General features: G+C 55.6%; 1 protein-coding gene across 4 annotated transcripts in view; it reads left to right on the top strand.

Moving 5' to 3' along the window:
• The window catches only part of ARID3B (AT-rich interaction domain 3B), a 57,647-nt gene extending 39,554 nt beyond the window's left edge, over positions 1-18,093 (top strand). The window contains exons 5-11 of one of the 4 annotated variants that reach the window (XR_008992672.1): positions 3,415-3,598; positions 4,773-5,035; positions 5,170-5,424; positions 6,795-6,893; positions 13,542-14,016; positions 15,944-16,084; positions 17,887-18,093. Coding sequence is in view for 2 of the 4 variants with exons in the window: in XM_036907675.2 (XP_036763570.2) it covers positions 3,415-3,598; positions 4,773-5,035; positions 5,170-5,424; positions 6,795-6,893; positions 8,860-9,017 (959 nt within the window). In the remaining 2 variants the exon portion in view is untranslated. Of the gene's footprint in view, positions 1-3,414; positions 3,599-4,772; positions 5,036-5,169; positions 5,425-6,794; positions 6,894-6,982; positions 7,144-8,859; positions 9,920-13,541; positions 14,017-15,943; positions 16,085-17,886 lie in introns of those variants that run through there. The other 3 variants (XR_008992673.1, XM_057488974.1, XM_036907675.2) reach the window with 3 other exon arrangements.
• The last annotated feature ends 308 nt before the right edge of the window (positions 18,094-18,401 follow it).

Consider the following 18,401-nt stretch of genomic DNA (forward strand, 5'->3'; position numbering starts at 1 on the left):
AAGAAATTCTTTCAAAGAAGGCATCTCAGATGCCTAGATATTTAGTCCAGTGACCACTCAGTGAATTTATAATTCCTCTCTGTGAAGTTGCCTTCAGAGACAGTTTGAACCACACTAGAAAATCTCTCATGGTTTATGGCCACACATCATCTACAAACAAAATCAGTATAAACAGCCTGGTCACTTCATCCTTTCTCCTGGCTTGTCTCCATGAATAACCATTTCTAAAAGTAAAATACACCCTTTACATTGGAGTATTTACCACCGTTGAAGAGATTCAAATGAAAATAATGCACTCTGGGGGTCTTTGCAAATGGGCTTCCAAAGTCATGTGCTGGCTGGCTCTCCAAGGTGACTGTTCCGAAGGACAGCACTCCCTCAGCCAGTCACGTCCTCTGTCATGGGCACAGCTCAGCCACGCCTGTTCTGTGTATGGCACACACCCAGCCACTTGCCCCTATTGAACATGTTTCTCCTTCTCTGGCCCCAGTGAATGAAGTCACCATTTCTGCACCTTCTCAAAATCCCGAGCTCTCCATCTCTGGTTCTGCTCCTAGTCTCATCTGTGAGGGACTTGAACACAAAGCACTTAACCACACTCAGCCTCAGTTCCCCAATCTGTTCACTAAGGGTCATGACCCTAATGAAACTGCTGGAACCTGAGAGGAGGAGGTGACTTCTGGTAAGGGCTGTCACCACTAGACCCTTAAAGCTAGGGCTGGATTCTGGTGGGCATACTGTAAGCATGAGGGAAATGTTCCAGATTCCTATTTGGTTTACCACAGAGCTGTTGCTTTGACTCTGAGAAGTATTTTTCTCTTTAAGTCTGTGTGGTAGTTTTATGTATAAACACTATGATATTTCAAAGTGTGGTGAAAGAAAAACAGTGCCTGCCTTCATAGAGTTTATAGTCCCTTCTGGGATACCAGATGAACAGGAAACAATTACAGAATAATTATTTGCTGAACTTGGAGGGATTATAATAGAAAATTGGAGAACGAAGAAAGAAATCCATGGGAACTGAGTTGTTAGAAAGTTCTTCCTGGAGGGCACGAACATTGAATTGTGGAGAGGATTTGCATGGAGGCAGGTCATTCTAGGCTTGATAAAGAGGGTGAGCACAGAGCAAAACGTTGGGGAGAAGTGAGCTTGGTCTGGGGGTGACAAGACCCAACCAACTGGCGTGAAGAGTGCCTTGTTCAGAAATGCTGGAAATGCCTCCTACATAACCTTGTTAGGCATGTTGGGGAGCACAGGCTGTGAAAGTAAGTGTGTGGGTGGGATGGGCAGACAAGACAGGAAGAGTCTGTAGGTTATTTTTTTTATAAGATGCCATTTATTGAGCACATACATACATGTGCCAGGCATAGAGTGTGTAGGTTTTTAACAAGGAAGCGAGTAATGCAGCAGAAGCAGTGTTTGCGTGGGGTTGTGCGGCAGCAGCATGCAAGCTAGCGCATGCGTGCGCGGAAAAGAGGCGGCTGCGGCGGCTGACTGAGCTAGGCAGGCCCGGACGGGGTGGGGGCTGCTGGCCGGAGAAGAAGATGCCTTTGAGTGGAGCCTCCTAAATAAAAAGGTGGCGAGAGTAGGAGCCAGTGCTGCCTCGGGGGTTCCTGCCCAGGACCTCAGGGGAGATGTGTTGCTGGAGAAAGCGGAAGCTGTGGGAAGGGAAGCCGGCCTAGGGGATGAAGAGGAGCTCAGTGGGAGCATTCTGACTTGGAGGTGAACAGGCACACATGTGAAGATGTCCTGGAAGTTTCTGGAATGTGAGTTTCGGGCTTATTCAAGGGACCTTGGGAGTAGGCCCCCTGGAGTCTCCACGCAAGGCTGTGAGAGTGCTCGGGCAGACAGGCCTCTGAAAGGAGGTGGACCCCAGCCCTGTCCTGCCAGGAGACCAGGTCTGCCACATCAGGCTCTTGCCTTTAAGCAGGAGTAACGTTTACTGCCCGGAACAGCACAGGGAGAGAAAGTTAACCAACACACGAGTTGTGCCTTAGGAATACACCAGCCGTCCCCTGGTTTTACCATTTTACCTATGAATCTTTGAATCTAATTCTGTGACCCCCCTTGTCCTTGACCCTCCAAAGACCAGCTGGCTAACACGAAGGTCTTGGAGACCTTCAGCTTCCTCCCCGAAAAGAGGCCTCGCCCGCCGTGGCAGTCCCACATGTTCATGCTCATCTGCTTCCTCTTTATAAATATGGGGCCATTCACTCTATTCTCTGGCTTGAATTACTCTATAAAAGAGTTGGTACGGCTGATGTGCCAGGGCTGAGAAGAAAATGCCATACCTTGAGGGGAAAGAAGCAGGAGGGGCCAAAACAAACAGCCCTTCTTGACTCAGGCTGGCCTGCAGTCCTCCAGGCGGGCAGTGGGATCTCAGCAGGACTGGGGCGGGGGCTGGGGGCGCGGCAAGGCAGAGGGCAGCCGCCTGTGTACAGCGAAAAGAGTTTGCCATCAAAAGGCAACAAGTCTCATACTCTGCCCTGGGCGGTGACCCTGCCCTGTGGAATTCTCCCCTCTGACCTCCAGCTCATTAATCCCAAGGCTGCCAAATGACAGTCATCCATCACGCCTCCTGACGAGCATCCCAGCCGCCTGTGAGAGGCCCTGGGCTCCGCCCTCCATGCTGTCGCCCGGTGCTCATTAGTGGCCCTTCCTGCTTGGTGCCAGGTTTCCTAATCAAGCCCCTGGCTCCTTTCACTTCCCTTTGGGGGCCAGTGGGCGGAAGCTCCTCTGACCCTCCCTCTTTTAGTGGCCAGGGGCGGGGTGGACTGATAAGTGGGGAGAGAATTGTTGAGTGGCTTTTCATCCCCCTGGAGACCTGCGTGTCCAGCAGCTCCTTTGACATGGTGGAGACACAGGAGAGAAAAGGCTGTTTCTCTATCCTGTAGCAGGAGAGGAGGAAGCAGGCAGTATGCCAGTGAAACACTGTTACAAACTGCACTGGGAGCCACCCAGGGGGGCACAGACGGGACTTCCCCTGTCAGGGAGTCCAGGTAGGCTTCCCTGAGGAGGCAGCCGAATGGCTTCTGAAGGCTTCAGAGAAGTGTGAGTTGCCACGTCAATAGGAAAGAATCTGGAGTTAACACTGCTAGCAAAAAATAAAAATAAAAACCTGAAGTCATCAGGTCTAGCCCTCATATTTACAGATCAGAAAACAGGCCCCGAGAGGCTGCATGATTTACCCAGGGCCACATGGCCTGTGAATTGGACTTGCCTTTCTGCTCATCCTTAAAAGAACTGGCAACTAGTCTGAGAGCTTCCAGGCCTTGTTTGGGAGTGTGAGTCAGATGATACTACCAAGCAGGTTCATAAACATATTTCCAACTCAGCAAAAGCCAGGCATGCACGTGTGTCTTCTTTCTCTGTGTGATGATGACACAACCCTTTGTTCTCTCTGGACAATCACAGGGACCCCCATCAACCGAATCCCCATCATGGCCAAGCAGATCCTGGACCTGTATATGCTATATAAGCTGGTGACAGAGAAGGGGGGCCTGGTGGAGATCATCAACAAGAAGATCTGGAGGGAGGTCACCAAAGGCCTGAACCTGCCCACATCCATCACCAGCGCTGCCTTCACCCTGCGCACCCAGTGAGTGGCCAGGGCCTGGGGGAAGGAAGCCGAGGCTGCAGAAAGGGGCTGTTTTGACCTAGAAGGGAGGGAGGAAGGAAGGAAATTCCACTGCACAGTGAGCGAGGTGCTTGGAACTCCCAGAACAACTGGGAGCCTGCTGACAGGAATTCCTGGCCAGACCCGAGTAGTAGTGGGAGCTGCCGTTTCCCAAGTGCCTCCTGCGTGCTGCTCCCTCGCCGTTTGGTTTCACTCCAGCCTCACCGTCCACCCTGTGAATAGGTGTTAGCCCGGTTTTCCAGGTGACACAAACTGAGTCTCAGAGGGTAAATAGTTTGATCAAGACCATGCCATCTAGGAAGTGGTGGAGCTGCGGTTCAGTCAGCTGCCGTGTAACCCACACTCTTTGCAGGACATCTCCACGCAGTCCCTCTACCTGGTCGTCAGCTTGCCCAGCAACAGAAGACCCAGAGGAAGGTGGCGTTGAGGCCCCACGGGGATCGGTGACCTATTTTTGTAACCACTGCAGTTAATTACAAGGGTTATAGAAGCAGTGAAACCAAGAGTAAAGTTGGAACATGAGAGTCAGTGAGGAATCTGGTCCCTGGGAGCACGCCGGCTGTTGCTCTGTGAAGAGTGTGGAATGAGCCGCCGCGTGGCACCTAGCACGCCGTGGCCTGTGTGGAAGTGGGGAGGTTTTACGTAGTAGAAGCAGAAGTTCAAGCCAGAACTGTAACCAGTTCAGCAGTCGCCCTCCAAGGTCCTCGGGTGGAGAACTGCTTCTTGGTATATCTGACACAGAGGGACAGCACTCTAGGCCCACACACAGTGGGTCTGACCAGCCTGACGCAGAATGGTCAGGACATCAGGGAGCCAGAAAGACATTGCAAAATGGGGGCCTCATTTCTCCCAACGCGCTAAAAAGGCACCACAGCAAGCGTGAGACGTCAGTGAAGATACCCTTCACTTCCCTCAGTGAATGATGCCTCCAGGTTGAGCAGTGTTAGGATCGAGTGGCAGCTGCGGGGGCCCCGGGGGGGCGGGCAGCAGCCCCAGACTTTCCTCTTCCATCTAGTGCTGCCAGGTGGCCATCCTCTGTCCCAGAGGCCAGCTCCATGGAGGCTCCTTCCACCTGAAGCTGGGCAGCCTCGGGGGCCACACTGTGGGTGATCCTTGCCTCCCTCCTTCCCTCCAGGTACATGAAGTATCTCTACGCCTACGAGTGTGAGAAGAAAGCCTTGAGCTCCCCAGCCGAGCTCCAGGCAGCCATCGACGGCAACCGGCGGGAGGGCCGGCGGCCCGGCTACAGCTCCTCCCTCTTTGGCTATTCTCCCGCCGCCGGGGCCCCTGCGCTTCTCTCCCCACCCAAGGTCCGCTTCCCCATCCTCGGGCTGGGCTCCAGCAGTGGCACCAGTGCCAGCAGCCCCCGGATCGCCCCGGCAGCTACTCTCAGGAAAGGTCCGCAGCGCCCTTGGAGGAGGCGGTCTGGGAGGAAGGGGAACGCGCTCCCCGCGTCCCACACACGGCGGGGAGAGCGCGTAGTCGGGTGGGAGGACGTGGATGGGTCGGTCCAGCTCCGGTGCCCTTGCCAGGTGATGGAGTTCCAGTGACAGCGGTGCCCGTGCCAAATCGCCTGGCCGTGCCTGTGACCCTGGCAGGCCAGCAGGCCAGTACCCGGACGGCCGCACTGGAGCAGCTTCGGGAGCGGCTGGAGTCAGGGGAGCCCCCTGAGAAGAAGACGGCCAGGCTGTCGGAGGAGGAGCAGCGCCTGGTGCAGCAGGCCTTCCAGCGCAACTTGCTCAGTGTGGCCCGGCAGCTGCCCATGAAGATCAGGATCAACGGCAGGGGTGGGTGCCGGGCCTGGGCTGTGTTCTTCCGCTCCTGGTGTGTGTGTGCCAACGCCTGGCTCCACCCAAGGGCCCATGCACGGCCTAGGACTGGGGTGAACCTCTAGAGGGGTCTAGAGGGCAGAGAGCCACATGGGGCTTGTGCGGCAGCTGAGGTCTCAGGTCACCAAGCTGAAGTCATCCCCGAGGGGACCCTTGCCTCAGGCAGTGCCCTTTTCTCTAACAAAAAGGAAAGGCCGTCGTTCAAGGAGGAGCCCAAGACCAAAACGTTCAGGGGCAGCTTCTGTGTTTTCCTCCCCCACCAGTCTTTTGATCTGTCTGAATTAAAGGGCTCAGCCTTCACCCTGGTGCCTCCCCGGAGGTAGGCGAGCACAGGACACAGTCTGGGGGGGAAAGACTCATCCCAGGGCTCAGCCAGGGGCCCGAGCTGCCAGTGACCCTGGGGACAAGAGGAAAGGAGGAAATACAAGTCTGGCAGCATAATTGACATCCTTTCCTTCCCCCCTGAATTCTTCAGGTGCCCCACCTTCTCATCCCCTGACCACACACTCCTGTCCCTTGTTCCTCTTTCTCCAATTCCTCCCTCACACACATTTTCATTGCCATTCTTGTCCTCGACTGTGTCTCAGAACAAACGTGGATAAGCATGTGGAGGGAGTGTGCATGTTCCCAGGCAGCCCCTCCCGGTCCCACATCCGGTGAGGAGCAGGGGAGAGCTGGAGGCGGCAGCGGGGCCGTGGGGGCTGTGCCCTGTGACCCACTCAGAGAGGGGCTCCTCGTTCTGCACAGACCAGAGGCTGAGAGAAAAGACAACTGGGCTGACTGTGTGGTAAAAGGGCAGAGTGGGTGAGCCAGGCAGGCCCTGCATGCCAGAGCCACAGCCTTGCCTAACTCCAGATGCTTAGGTTGAGGTAAAGTGCCAGGGATGAGACCACGTGCTGGGCAGGGGGACCCTCTCCTTGAGGCGCCCCGAGCCTGGTAAGGGGAGGAGGAGGCAGGGACTGGGTCTCAGCTGTCTTGTTCCCCAGCCTGCTGGATGGCAGATGCTCATCTGCTGGGGTTCGGTTTGCTGGGTCATGAAAGCACCGGTGCGCAGCAGCCCAGCCTCCTTCCTGATCGGGATCCCTCTCCTCTGAGGGCAGAGACAGCTGGGGGAGTGCGGGGGCTCAGTGGGGAAAGCAAGCAGTAGGGTGTTGGCAAGCCTGGTTCTCCCGCCAGATCTTCTCCCCAGGAGAAGGTTCTATAGATGCTCTCCAGCACTGGGAGACCTTGGCCTGCTGTGGCCAGGCTGAGGGTGGGAGCGCCTCAGAGAGGACGGCAGAAGTGCCCGGAGGCTTGGCCGGGCCTGCTGACCTCCTTGTCCCCAGCAGAAGACAGATCGGAGGCCGCAGCTGCGGCGCTGAACCTGACCACAGGCAGCATCGGGAGCATCAGCATGTCCGTGGACATCGACGGCACCACCTATGCAGGTGAGGGGGGCTCTTGGGGCTTCGAGGGAGGGAGCTCTGAGTCCCCGACGGGCCCCGCTTGTCACCCTTATGTCTGAACACCTTCCCAGGGGTGGCGTCCTTTGATGTAGTCTCAAGGTGCCCATGGTGAAGTGGTTCTTCTGGACTAGTAGAAGCTGAGGATTGTGGACAGGATGACAGCTGACCTCCCCATTTGACAGAGCGACAGAAACCCTCCAGCCAGCCCTTCTGGGCCAGTGGTTGGCTCGTTAGTTGATCTGTCTGAATTAAAGGCCCTGAATTAAATGACTAGTTGAAGTCATTTAAAAATTGTGAGAAACCATAAGTCTGTGCCTTTACCACTGATTGGCGTCCACTGTCACATGTTCTCACGCATGAGCCTGCTTTCTTGGACTGTGGCTGAGCGGTGCCCTTCCTAGACGTCATCTCCTTCCCTTCCTGTGAAGTGGACCAAAGACTGAACCAGGCAAAGGAATCCGAGTGCAGCAGGATCGGCCTATTTTTTTTTTCCCCTAGTCCTTCGTAATTGTCTCTCCCTAAATGTAGTTTGTCGGTAGGGTTTGTTAGATGGCTGGTTTAGCACCATGTCTTTCCAAGGCACTGGCTGAGCTTTCATAGGAACCACAGTCCTTTCCCACGCATGTCGCTGATGTAGGGGTCAGCTGGAGAGCAAACCTGGCCACCTCTGGGTAAGTGCAGCTTGGTGAGAGGAGACCGGAGAGCCCGGGCACACTGCCCAGCAGCCTCGTACCAGCAGCGCACGCATGGGCCACCAGCGGGCAGAGGGAGGGCCCAGGGGAGGGGATTTAAAGCTGCTCCTTCCGCCAGTGGGGGGGCGTGGCCCCGGGGCCTGCTTCTCTGCCTCTGAACGCTCCTCTTCTGGGGGCTGCAGGCTAGGCCCCTCGGGGCACTACCTCAGGCCTGGTGCTGTACGCAAGGCTGGGGCCGGGGAGGGGACAGAGGCCATAGTCGGAAGTCTCAGCCTCACGTGGAGGCCCGTTGAGGAGGCCGGGGAGCCAGGATGTAGGCCCTGCATGCCTGTGCCGGCCGGTGGTGTGGCAGTGCTCTCGGGGGCTTTGAGCTCGGGAGAGGGCCCAGAGCAGGGAGGGAGGAGGTCAGTGCCTGCGTCTCCACAGCGCCTACTCCTCCTTCAGAATGGGGAGCAGTCAGGAACCTCTGGGGATCCCCACCCCGCACTTGCCTCAGCCTGTCTCCCACCTGTGCCTTTTCCCAGTGGCTCTGCAGTTTCCCAAGCCAGGAACCTGGAAGTCAGTCCTGAGAGCCCCCATGCCCATCCTCACCCCACAGAGCCAAGCAGGCACCACTCTTCTCTCTCCTCCTCTCCTGGCATCACCAACACCGCCCCAGTTCAGGCCTCTCTTCCCCTATTAGCCAGGCCTCCATCAGCTGCCTTCCTCCCAACCTCACAGCAAGTGTTCTGAACTGCACATGTCTTCAGCCCCGCTCCGCCTCGAAGCCGCAGGGGCTTCACCTCACACCCCTCTAGGGTGAGACTCGGGCTCCCTCAGAGGCACAGGGGCTCCTGTTACCTTGCCCTCGCGTCCTGCCCTGTTTGCAGCATCTCCTGCCGAGACCACACTATTGCATCAGCCTCCGGCGTTCACTGCCTCTCCCTGCCCTCGTTTCTTTGAGATTTCCTCCACCTATTCCAACAGCCCAGGTGTGCTCCTGACCAGTTTTCTCCTTCCCTCCAAAACCTTACTGCTCCCCCAATACCCTGGGTACACTTCCCTCTGAGCATTTGTGACATTTTGCTGTCAAGATTTCTCTGTTTACCTGTCCGCCCCCCTTCCCCAGCCTATAAGCTCCTGAAGGCAGGGCTGTGGAGGGGGGGCCCTGTCAGCACCTCCCAGAGCGGAGCCTTGCGTGAAGTCAGGCAGCAGTGAACACCCTGGGAAGCACCGAGGCCCCTGCTGCCTCTCCTCACCCCTGCTCCCGCCCACAGGTGTGCTGTTCGCGCAGAAGCCCGTGGTCCACCTCGTCGCGGGGTCGGCGCCGCCAAGTGCCGGGAGCAGTGCCAGCAGCAGCTCCCACTGCTCGCCGAGCCCCACCTCCTCCAGGGGCACCCCCAGTGTGGAGCCCTCCACCAGCTGGTCACTTTGAGGGCCAGCTTCCTTCCGTGCTCTCCCGCCGAGAGCGAGGGAGGTTGACACACAGAATTTACCTCATCTCTCGGACCCCATGTCAGACACCATTTGAGGGTTTGGACATGTCGTCTGTCCAGACTCCATTCAGGTCCTGCTGTGCTCTAGGGACAGGGAGAGGCTGCGGGGCAGATCAGGGCAGCGTTGTCCAATCAGGGATTGTCCTGGAGAACTGGGCAGGGTGCGTGCCTCCCGCCTCCTCCAGGGTTCCCGGGCCACCTCCAACCCCGGGAACGGTGTATTGACAATCTAAGCCGACACAGGGCTGGAGACCCTCCACGCCCCTTCTCCTTTAATTTATTTCCCTTCCCCTGCTTTCTACCATGACCCCAGGGTTGCTCGTCTCTTCCCCTGCTCAGCCTCCCAGTCTTTAGCTCCCATGGGGGGTTTCTGCCCTGGGGCCCTTCTCTGCTTGAGCATGGGCCCACATTGCCTACGGTGTCTTGTTCCTGGAGTATGGGTCCCTCAAATTCAAGTCTTGAAGCAGTCCTCAGGGCTCCACATCACCCTTTTAAGTGTTCAAGAAAGGGCACATGAGGACATTCCTCAGGTCCCAGGGCCTACTGGGCATCTGCTGAGGGAGGGGCAGGACCTCTGGCGGCTGCCCAGGCAGGCCCTGGACCCCACTTCACACTGACCCTTTTCCAGCCCTCCCAGACCACATGCTCCCCTCCTGCCCTTGTTGGCCAGCTCTCCCGAGAACAGCCCACTTGTCCCTTAGGCCCCCTTCTCATAGGGTCACCTCAGCCCCATTTTCCCCAAACCTGCTGATGTCAGGTTCATTGAAATACCTCAGATTTGTAATTGTTGATGTTTAATTGTTCAGGAAGTATTTGCATCTCTGAAATCTTTTTATATGTGTTTTGCTGACTTGGTTTTTTTATTTTAAAATTTTTATTGTTGTTATAGTAGCACCAAAGAAATGAAAGCAGATCACCCCCTAAGCCAAGGAAATGATCTGGCACCCCAGCCCCTCCGGCCATTCCCTACGAGCCCAGTGAGGAGTGGGGAGGCAGGCAGGAGAGATGACTCAGGGACCGCAGTGGCTGGGGAGGAGGTGGGGCAGAGAGGCCCGCTCGCGGGCACGGGGGTCCTGGAGCCACACCGCACACCCCGGCCCACCAGGGTGGAGGCTGCATGTTTCCCCTTCACTCAACATTCCCGCCTCGGTGGGCTGTGGAGGCCATTGGCCCTGCAGAGGGCGAGCTGCCCCGGAAGGTGAGGACAGCCGAACGCTCCGCCCTCCGCTTGGACCCCGGGCTGGAGCAGGCTGCTCCTGCTCTAAGGAAGAGGCGCTCCTCACCCAGGGCTGCCCTCCCAGCCGAGGAAGCCCTGCGGCGTTCAGCAGGGCACCACCCACCGTGACGCTGTCGGGCTGTGGTGGTGGGAGACCACACTGACGCGAGCCCGTGCGTGGCTGATGTGCGCAGTCCTCTCTAGGGAAGGAAAGGGGAATCAGAAGCTTGAGCACAGAACCAGTACCTCAGCCCGGTCACCTGCAGCTCTGCTGGGCTGCACCGTGTGCCCCTGCCCCCGCCCCCGCCTTCTCTCCCTTTCTCTCCCCCTCCCCCCTTAACACACACACACACACACACACACACACAGCCCCATCCACTGGGGGCTGACCCTCTTCTGGCCTCAGAAGCTTTCCCACTTGGTCCACTGGGCAAGCGCAGGGTATAGGCAGAGGAGGACATCTGGGATCTGGTGCCAGGGAGGAGCCCAGTTGGCTGGCGCTGGGCCCACTTGAAAGCGTTGCAGGCATTTGGCCAGTGTGTCTTTCTCAGGGGTTTGGTCATAGAAGATGTGCTCTTCCCACCCAGAGGACACAGGAAATGCACACTGTGTCTTTCTGGTCATTGGATCCTCACCATTTACCTGGGCAGCTCGCCCAGCCTCACCTCAGTAAACCCTCACTGTCCTCAAGGACAACGGCAGGGTCTCAGCCTCGAAGCCCCAGAGCTGGGGTGCCAGCAGGTCTCCCCAGGAACAGGGCCTTGGGCAGGAGGAGTGTTCCCCGAAGGTGTGGTCCCGAGGGCCGTGGGGCAGGCCGTCGGCCAGGGCAGCTCTGCTCCCCCTGCCCCATCAGAGATGTACTCTAACCAGGAAGAATGTGACGGCATATGGGCAGCCTAGGCAGTGGGTAAATACCTCAGACGTCCTCTTGCAGCAAGTGTCTGTATATGTTGTGGTTATTTTCTATCTTACATGTTCTTGAATGTTTATACTTCAATAAACCTCTACCTCTTCACACAAGTGGGTGTCAGACGCCGTCAGTGACTTCCCCTGGACAGTAATAGGGGAGAGGCAAGAGCTTGGAGAATACAGGACTAAGTGAACTGCTCCTGAGAACCCCAATTTTTTCTGACCTTTCTCCCCCATCCTTTCCCCAAAGTGCTCACTCTCAGCCTATTTTCTGTATTAGGTTAGCTCTGATCCCCAAACTGACTCCAGTAGTGTAACATCAGTGTCCCGGCAGGCACAGAGTCACGGGATCACCCCCATTTAGCCTTTGTGATCTCCTGCTGATTTAGTATGGTCCCCATGCTCAAGGAGGTCACAGTCTTGTCTGCGATGCACATGTGATTATCAAGAACAAAAGCCAATTCTTTAAAATATAGTTAGACTGGGGGAGGGCAGATAGATGCTGGAAAAGCTCACTAGGGAATCTCTGGAAGGCTTCCCAGAGGTAACATTTAAGCTGAAAGAAGGAGATTGCCAAATAGAGTCATGAGGAAGAGCATTTTAGCAGAGGAACTGATGTTTACGGAATGGTGGCATCAAAGGACCTGGCATTGGGGAACTATGGCCAGTGCCTTGGGTCGGTGGAGTAGCAGGGAGAGAGACAGTGGGAAAGAGTGACGGGGGCCAAAATGAGTTCCAGGCATGAACATCAGGTCCCTGTCATGTAACCAGAATGTAGGCCTAGAAAAAAGCTTTCTACCTCTTTCTGGAGCTGGGAGACATTCTGGGACACTGCCACTGGAACTAAATACCTATGCCCTTTTTCTCTGCCATGATTCACATCCTTAGAGGCACAACCCGGTTTTGACCAAACAAAACACAGACGTGAAGCACTGAATGGGTTTGTAATTGCCTCGTCCCTGCATAACATGCACCTCAATGTCTGTGCAGCCCTCTGAAAAAAGCAAGCGGGGACCCTATCCTCTGCCATTTTGAAGTGCTAGAAATTGAGGGTGATAATTGGGACAGTCTTGAGCCTGCATCACTGATTCTTAAAAACATTTTGAAAGAAACGACTAACCTTCAATTAGTACTTTAATTACTGGTAACCAATAGTTGGTATCACAACTTTGACACCCAGCCGAGGGTGGAGGGGCTGCCACATGGACATCAGTCTAGTAGAGTGCTGAGAGATGAAGAGAAACGGAGTGTAGAGACCTTTGCGTGACCAGGGGGAATGCTCAAGGAAAAGTGGCAGCCGAATAATGGGGAGTCTAGGAAGCACAAGGCACCAGGCCACTGTAATGCATTCCATTAAAAATTAACAGAAGAAAATCTGGAATATCCCACAGACCTTGTGAAAAAGGTCAAACTAGACCCTCCAAAAAAGTTCATCAAAAGATACCATATGGTAAAAAGACAAACTGAGAGATGCTTGCAATACAACTAATAAAGGAGTGGTAGCCATAATGTTTTGTTTTCTTTTTAATGCTTGTTAAAGGGTTGGGGAGAGGGAGCAAAGTCACGAACAGGGTTTGGAAATACAAATGGCTGGACCTCATTAGTGATTAGGGAAATGAACAGAAAACCATTCCATACCATCGGATTGACACAAACGTTTAGAACAAAAGCCAATTCTTTAAAATATAGTGTAACTGGGACAGTAGACTGGGGGCGGGTCTTTTTGATACCAAATCTAAGCGAGGATGGGGAGCAACGAGAACTCCCACAGACTGCTGGGAAGTGTAAATTAGTCTAACCACTGTGGCAAACATTCTGGTGTCGCCTAATAAACTGGAGCATGCACGTACCCCAGGGCCAGAGATTTCTGCTCCTAGGTTTGTGCCCCAGAGTACTGTGCATGTGTGCCCAGGAGGCGGCACAGCACTGGTGGTAATGACTGGAACTACCAGTTACCAGACAGTGGTGCGTACCAGGTGCTAAGTTCTTTGTATGAATTCATTTGATCCTTTACATATATATGAGATGGGACTGTATTATCCCCATTTTACAGATGAGGAAACGCAGACAGAGCGGTCGAGTAACCAGCCTGAGATCCCCCATCTAGTGAAAGGGCAGCAGGGCTTCTAATTATGTGGCTACAGTGCCCAGACTCTGCCCTGGCCGCAAGTGCTAAGTACCCTACACAGAGTATCATCTGACACTCCACCCACAGCCCTATGAGCAGGGACTTGGTTCACTGTACAGATGAAACAAAACCAGAATCATGCTCGAGGTCACATAATGTAAATGGCAGGGCCGGGAATAGGCACTAATGCAGCCTTAACGTCTCCTGCAGGTACTTCCCTTCAGCAAGAGAAAGGGGCGACCCAGCGCGGTGCTGAGGGAAGCAGAGGACGGAGAGGGTGCGTCCCGCGGCTCCGCTCTGCCGCGCCTGGCGGTCCCCAGCAGCCCCAAGCTTCTCCAAGAGTTTCCCGGCTCGCGCCGCAACCTCCCCTCGCCTCATTGGCCAGGACAGACCATGTGCCCTCCGCATAGCCAGTGGGAGCGAGAGGGCGGGATAACTAGGAAGGACCGCCTCCGGCGCCCCGCGAAGGAAGAATCCCGCGGTCAGCTGGCAGTGCGCTCCCCTCCCCGCGGGGAAGCGGCCCTCGGGTCCCTGGGAAACGCGAGTGCAGGTCCCTGCCCGGAAGGAAAGGGCAGTTGGTGGCTTGAGGCTTCTGAAAGAAGGCTCGGAATCCAGAGGAAAGGGGAGAAGTAACCGACCACAACAGCAGACCGGCAACAGTGGGGACTGCACTGCTTGGAGACAGGTACAAACCCAGCAGCAACTGGGATACGGGGACAGTCAAGAGGGCCAAAGGGGGGGTGGGACGGGCCCTCTGTGCCAGGGAAGCAAACAGGCGCCGTCTCTGAGAATAAGGCGGTGGAGGGTGGATGCTTGGCCCCCAGTGAAGGGCCTCGCCAGGAAGGCAGCCGTCTGGCTTGGAGCACACTGGGGATGTTTTCCTGGCAGGGGCCCCAAGCCACTGAAACCCATGTAAGTAGGAAGGAGAGGGATTTATTACAGGACACCAGGGTGTGGGAGGAGCCCAAAGGCAGCTGGACTTGGGGCTGGTCTCAGGAAGGGTCGGGAACCCAGAACTGCTGCCCGTGGAAGGTATTCCTCCCTTGAAGACCAGCTCAGCGTGCTGCCCAGGCCACAGAGCAAGGTGAGCTGGTCACCCCAAAGGTCAAGTTTACGTCTCCTCCATGCAAGAGGCCCCTGGACTGAACAAAAATCTCTCCATCCCAATTCTACTTCCCAGGAATTGTCGGCTCCATTTGCTCTCAATGAAATCCAGCTTTTTCCACAGTGAAAAACAGGGAAATCGACAGTTGCAAGTTTTATGTGTCCAGTCTTCAGTCCTGGAATGACTACTCTTTTGTTCCAAGGCCCCGGCCTGTGGGTTCAGCTGGGCTTGGTGCCCAGCGCTGGATCAGTCTGTTGAGAACTCAGCAGCTGTGTGGATGGCAGAGAAGATTTTGCAGAAGATGATGCTGGGAAAACAATCCCAGAGATGTTCTGTCCCTCTCTAGAAACTGCTTCAGTTCAGGCAGTAGATGGAGGGAGTGTTCAGTGACAGAGTTGAGGGTTCGGGGGACACATGGCCCACGTGACAGCTGTAGGAGAAGGAACCACACAACAGGGTGAGAAGGGAAGTTCAGAAAAAGAAAAATGGTCAGACGACCTCAAGAGGGATGTCAGCCCTAAGCTGGCCTTTCCAGTGGCCACTGAATATGGTCATGCTGCTGAGCTCAGAATAGGCAATGTCAAGTAAGAAACCACCTTGCTGGGACGGTTCAGGGACTTAGCTGCTGCTCTGCGGAGTGACCTAGGGAAAGTTACTGCCCTTCTCTGGGCAGTTCCCCCTCTGTGAAATGGGGACTTAGTAACCAGAGAGGCACAAGTGAGAACTCATTGAAAAATCTACGGTCCAGTGCCCAAGGCTGCGAGACACAGGGTCCCCGCTCATCACTCTCCTGGCACTGGGGCAATGAATGGGCCAAAGATCCTAGCATCCCCTCACTAGCCGCTCCCTGCCCAGCTCTACTCCTGGTCACAGGGTCTCCCTGGGAAAGGGCCCAGTGTCCTCATCCACTGATAGGAACACAGTGCCAACCACAAGCATTTCAGACCCCATAGCAGGGAGCAGAGAAGGGAGGCCTCTTGACCACAGCCACATACCACAGGCCCCATGCCTCAGGCCTGGCAGAATCCCCGGCCTTGGAGGCTACAGTCATAGCCACAGGGACCTCCTCTCTCCCAAGGAGTCCTTGCCCACCCTTGGTTCCGTGTGCCAGGACTGCCCGGCTTACTGAGGGTGGGCAAGGGGCTGACCTCAACCTCCTGTGCTGCACTGAAGCTGTGAGTCTGTTCCCTGGTGGCTCTGGGACTCAGTCTCCACACCACCTTTCTTCTCCGGCTTGGGCTCTGCCCCTGGATGCCAGCTTCTCTCAGATGCTCCTCTCCTCTGTGGTTTCTAGGCTGTGGCTGAGATCTGGGGGCAGATGAGGCAGAGGCTGACCCTATAGAGGGCAGGGAGGCAGGGCAGGTACCAGGTATGGGGTAGCTTGGCTCTGTCCAGGGAAGGGGAGGCATGTGTCCAGCACCGACCGCACTGAGCCTTTTACATGCTTGTCAATTTTAACCCTCCCAGCCAGCTGATGGGGGAGGACTTTTATTCTCCTTTTTTGCAGATGAGGCCCAGAGAGGTGGAGTAACTTGCCCAAGGTCACACAGCTAGTATAATGTGGAGCTGAGATTTATTCGCAGTATTCAGGCTCCTGAGTCTACAGTCTGAACCACTGATTTGGGGACAGTGAAGACCACAGAATCCTGTGAGTGGAGGGGAAGACAAACTGAGGTAGAAATCCAGAAAGAGTCAGGCTGGAAGGAGCTTGAGGTTGGGAAGGGATTGGAGGTGGAATGCAGCAGGGGTCCTAGGAGCCCGTACCCCCCAGGCCCCATGTTGGTGCAGTGTCTGGGCCCTATCCCCGTGCTGCCCCTTCCCTGAGAGCCTCTGCCTTGCTGTGAGTTTGGCCCACTGGCTGCTTCCCATAGGACCCCCTGCCCATGACCCAGAGCCAAATTCTAGGTCACCCTCCCTGGACAGGCCCAGGGCCTGAGGTACCTGCTTAAAGAGGGCAGGTGTCACAGGGATGAAGAAATGGCCTGGGCAGTCCCCAAGGGGCTAGGAAGCCCTGGAGTTGGGGCCGGAATTTGTGCTGGTTTGCAGGTCATTTGCATGTTATTTGCATAGGGCTTACCTGGTTCCATTTCCTTACCTTCCTTTCAGAAGCCTGAATCTGCCCAGGGGGCCCCGCCTTCAGTCTCCTTGTGACTGCTTTCTTGCTGACACTGTCTACCTCCAGCCCCTAACTCGACTAGTATGCACACCCCATAAAGAACAGAATTCCTCCAGGCCCCAAGGAGACAACCACCTTGGAACCTCAAGGGTCTGGGCTGATGCACAGACAAAAGCCAAGATTTTTCTCCTGTACACACACACAGCGCACACTGTCCCTGCACTCCTGCTCCCCTGAGGATCCAAAAGCCCTCGCCGAGCACAGAGCAGGGCCCCAGTGGGAGACAGACTGCTTTAGACCCACCCCGCCTTTTATGAGACCCAAGGCCAGCTAAGCACTGCGGCTGAGACCTTCTCTCCCACTCCTTCCAGCCAGACAACAGCAGGGACCCGATCCTGGGTTCTGACAACTCTAAATCCCTGGGCTTTGAGCCATGTTCTTGGTGCCTCTGTTTCTCTGTGTGTGTGCACATCTGGGAGCTTGTGCTGTGTCTCTGGCTGAGTGCGTGATGGGTATCTTGGTGGTAAGTGTGTCCATCTGTCTGCCTGCCTGTGCACACGTTTGCCCAGGAGACGGAGGACACTGGCCGGGAGGAGGCAAGCGCCACGCTGGAGGTGAAGTCAGATGGACAGGGACTGGGACGCCGAGTCCTTGCTCTGGGCCCTGTCCCACCTTTCACAGTAACCCCATCACCCACTCCACTTCTTATTCGTGTCAGGGACTATTTACAACACCCCACCTCCACATCTCTCCTCACTAGGCCTTTGTACATGCTCTTCTCTTTTGCTGAAATGCCCCTTTGTTCCTTTGCTCCAGGAAGATGCCTGTTCATCTCACGGAGGGTTCAGAGATTCAGAAACCCCCTCCATGGGGTGGACTTTCCTATCTGCTGTCTCCCTCACACACAGCTCCCATAGTGCCTCTCCCATCACCGGGCATGTTAAATTGTCATTGTGTGCTCGATTGTGTGGCCCCAAACCATAAGCTTTTGGGGCTGATGGGTGGTCTGATCTGGCTTTGATTCTCCTCTGCACAGACAAGGGCTGGACATGTGGTAGGTGCTTAGTGAAGGCATGTTGAGTGGATGGGTGGACGGATGATGGAACATAATGAGGAAAAGGCAGAAGGGAAGGAAGTGTAGCATAAACGTAGGAGGCATCCTAAGAAGGGGGAAAGATCAGTTGGCTTGCACTGGGAAAGACCTGGCAATGGGGAAGAGAATGGGGCGGATGGGGTTGTGGGAAGGAAGAGAAAAGTGGACAGAGAGCACCCACATGGGGAAGCCAGGCCTTACTCTGTCTCTGGAATTGCGATTCTTCCTCTTTAAATTTCAGGGCAACTGCCACCTGGTGCCAGTATGCCTTCCAGTGCTCAGCCACCTTCTCGTGAAGCCTGGGATGTGATTCTTCCTCCTGTAGCTCTTTGCTGAGGGGCACTGATACCTCCCGGACCTGGAACGTGCTTGTAGAAATGCAGCAACCTGGAAACAGCGTGGGCCCCAGATCGCCCCCACATATTTTCAATGATTTCTTTCCAAGTTGCGTGGTTGTCCTCATTATGTCTTGGCTGGGATGGGAACTAGAGCAGAGATGCCTCCCTGCACACAGAATCCTCTGTCCTGGACACTTCTGTACCCAAGCATCCTGACTTGAGACTAGTAGCTAAGGTTATCTCACCCCCGTGACCCCCACTTCCTGGCCCCGGGCCAGCAGGAGGGGCTTAGCATGTGCAGGGGAGACAGGACTTGCTGAAGCTGAAAGATTTCTCACGGGCTCCCTTCAAAGAGCCAGAGCCGGACTCCTGGGGAAGGGAGTCTGGCTTTGACTATGCGATCCAGGGTTTGGGGCTC

The sequence above is a fragment of the Manis pentadactyla genome, chromosome 11, assembly GCF_030020395.1.
Source record: "Manis pentadactyla isolate mManPen7 chromosome 11, mManPen7.hap1, whole genome shotgun sequence".
NCBI classification, from domain to species: Eukaryota; Metazoa; Chordata; class Mammalia; order Pholidota; family Manidae; genus Manis; species Manis pentadactyla.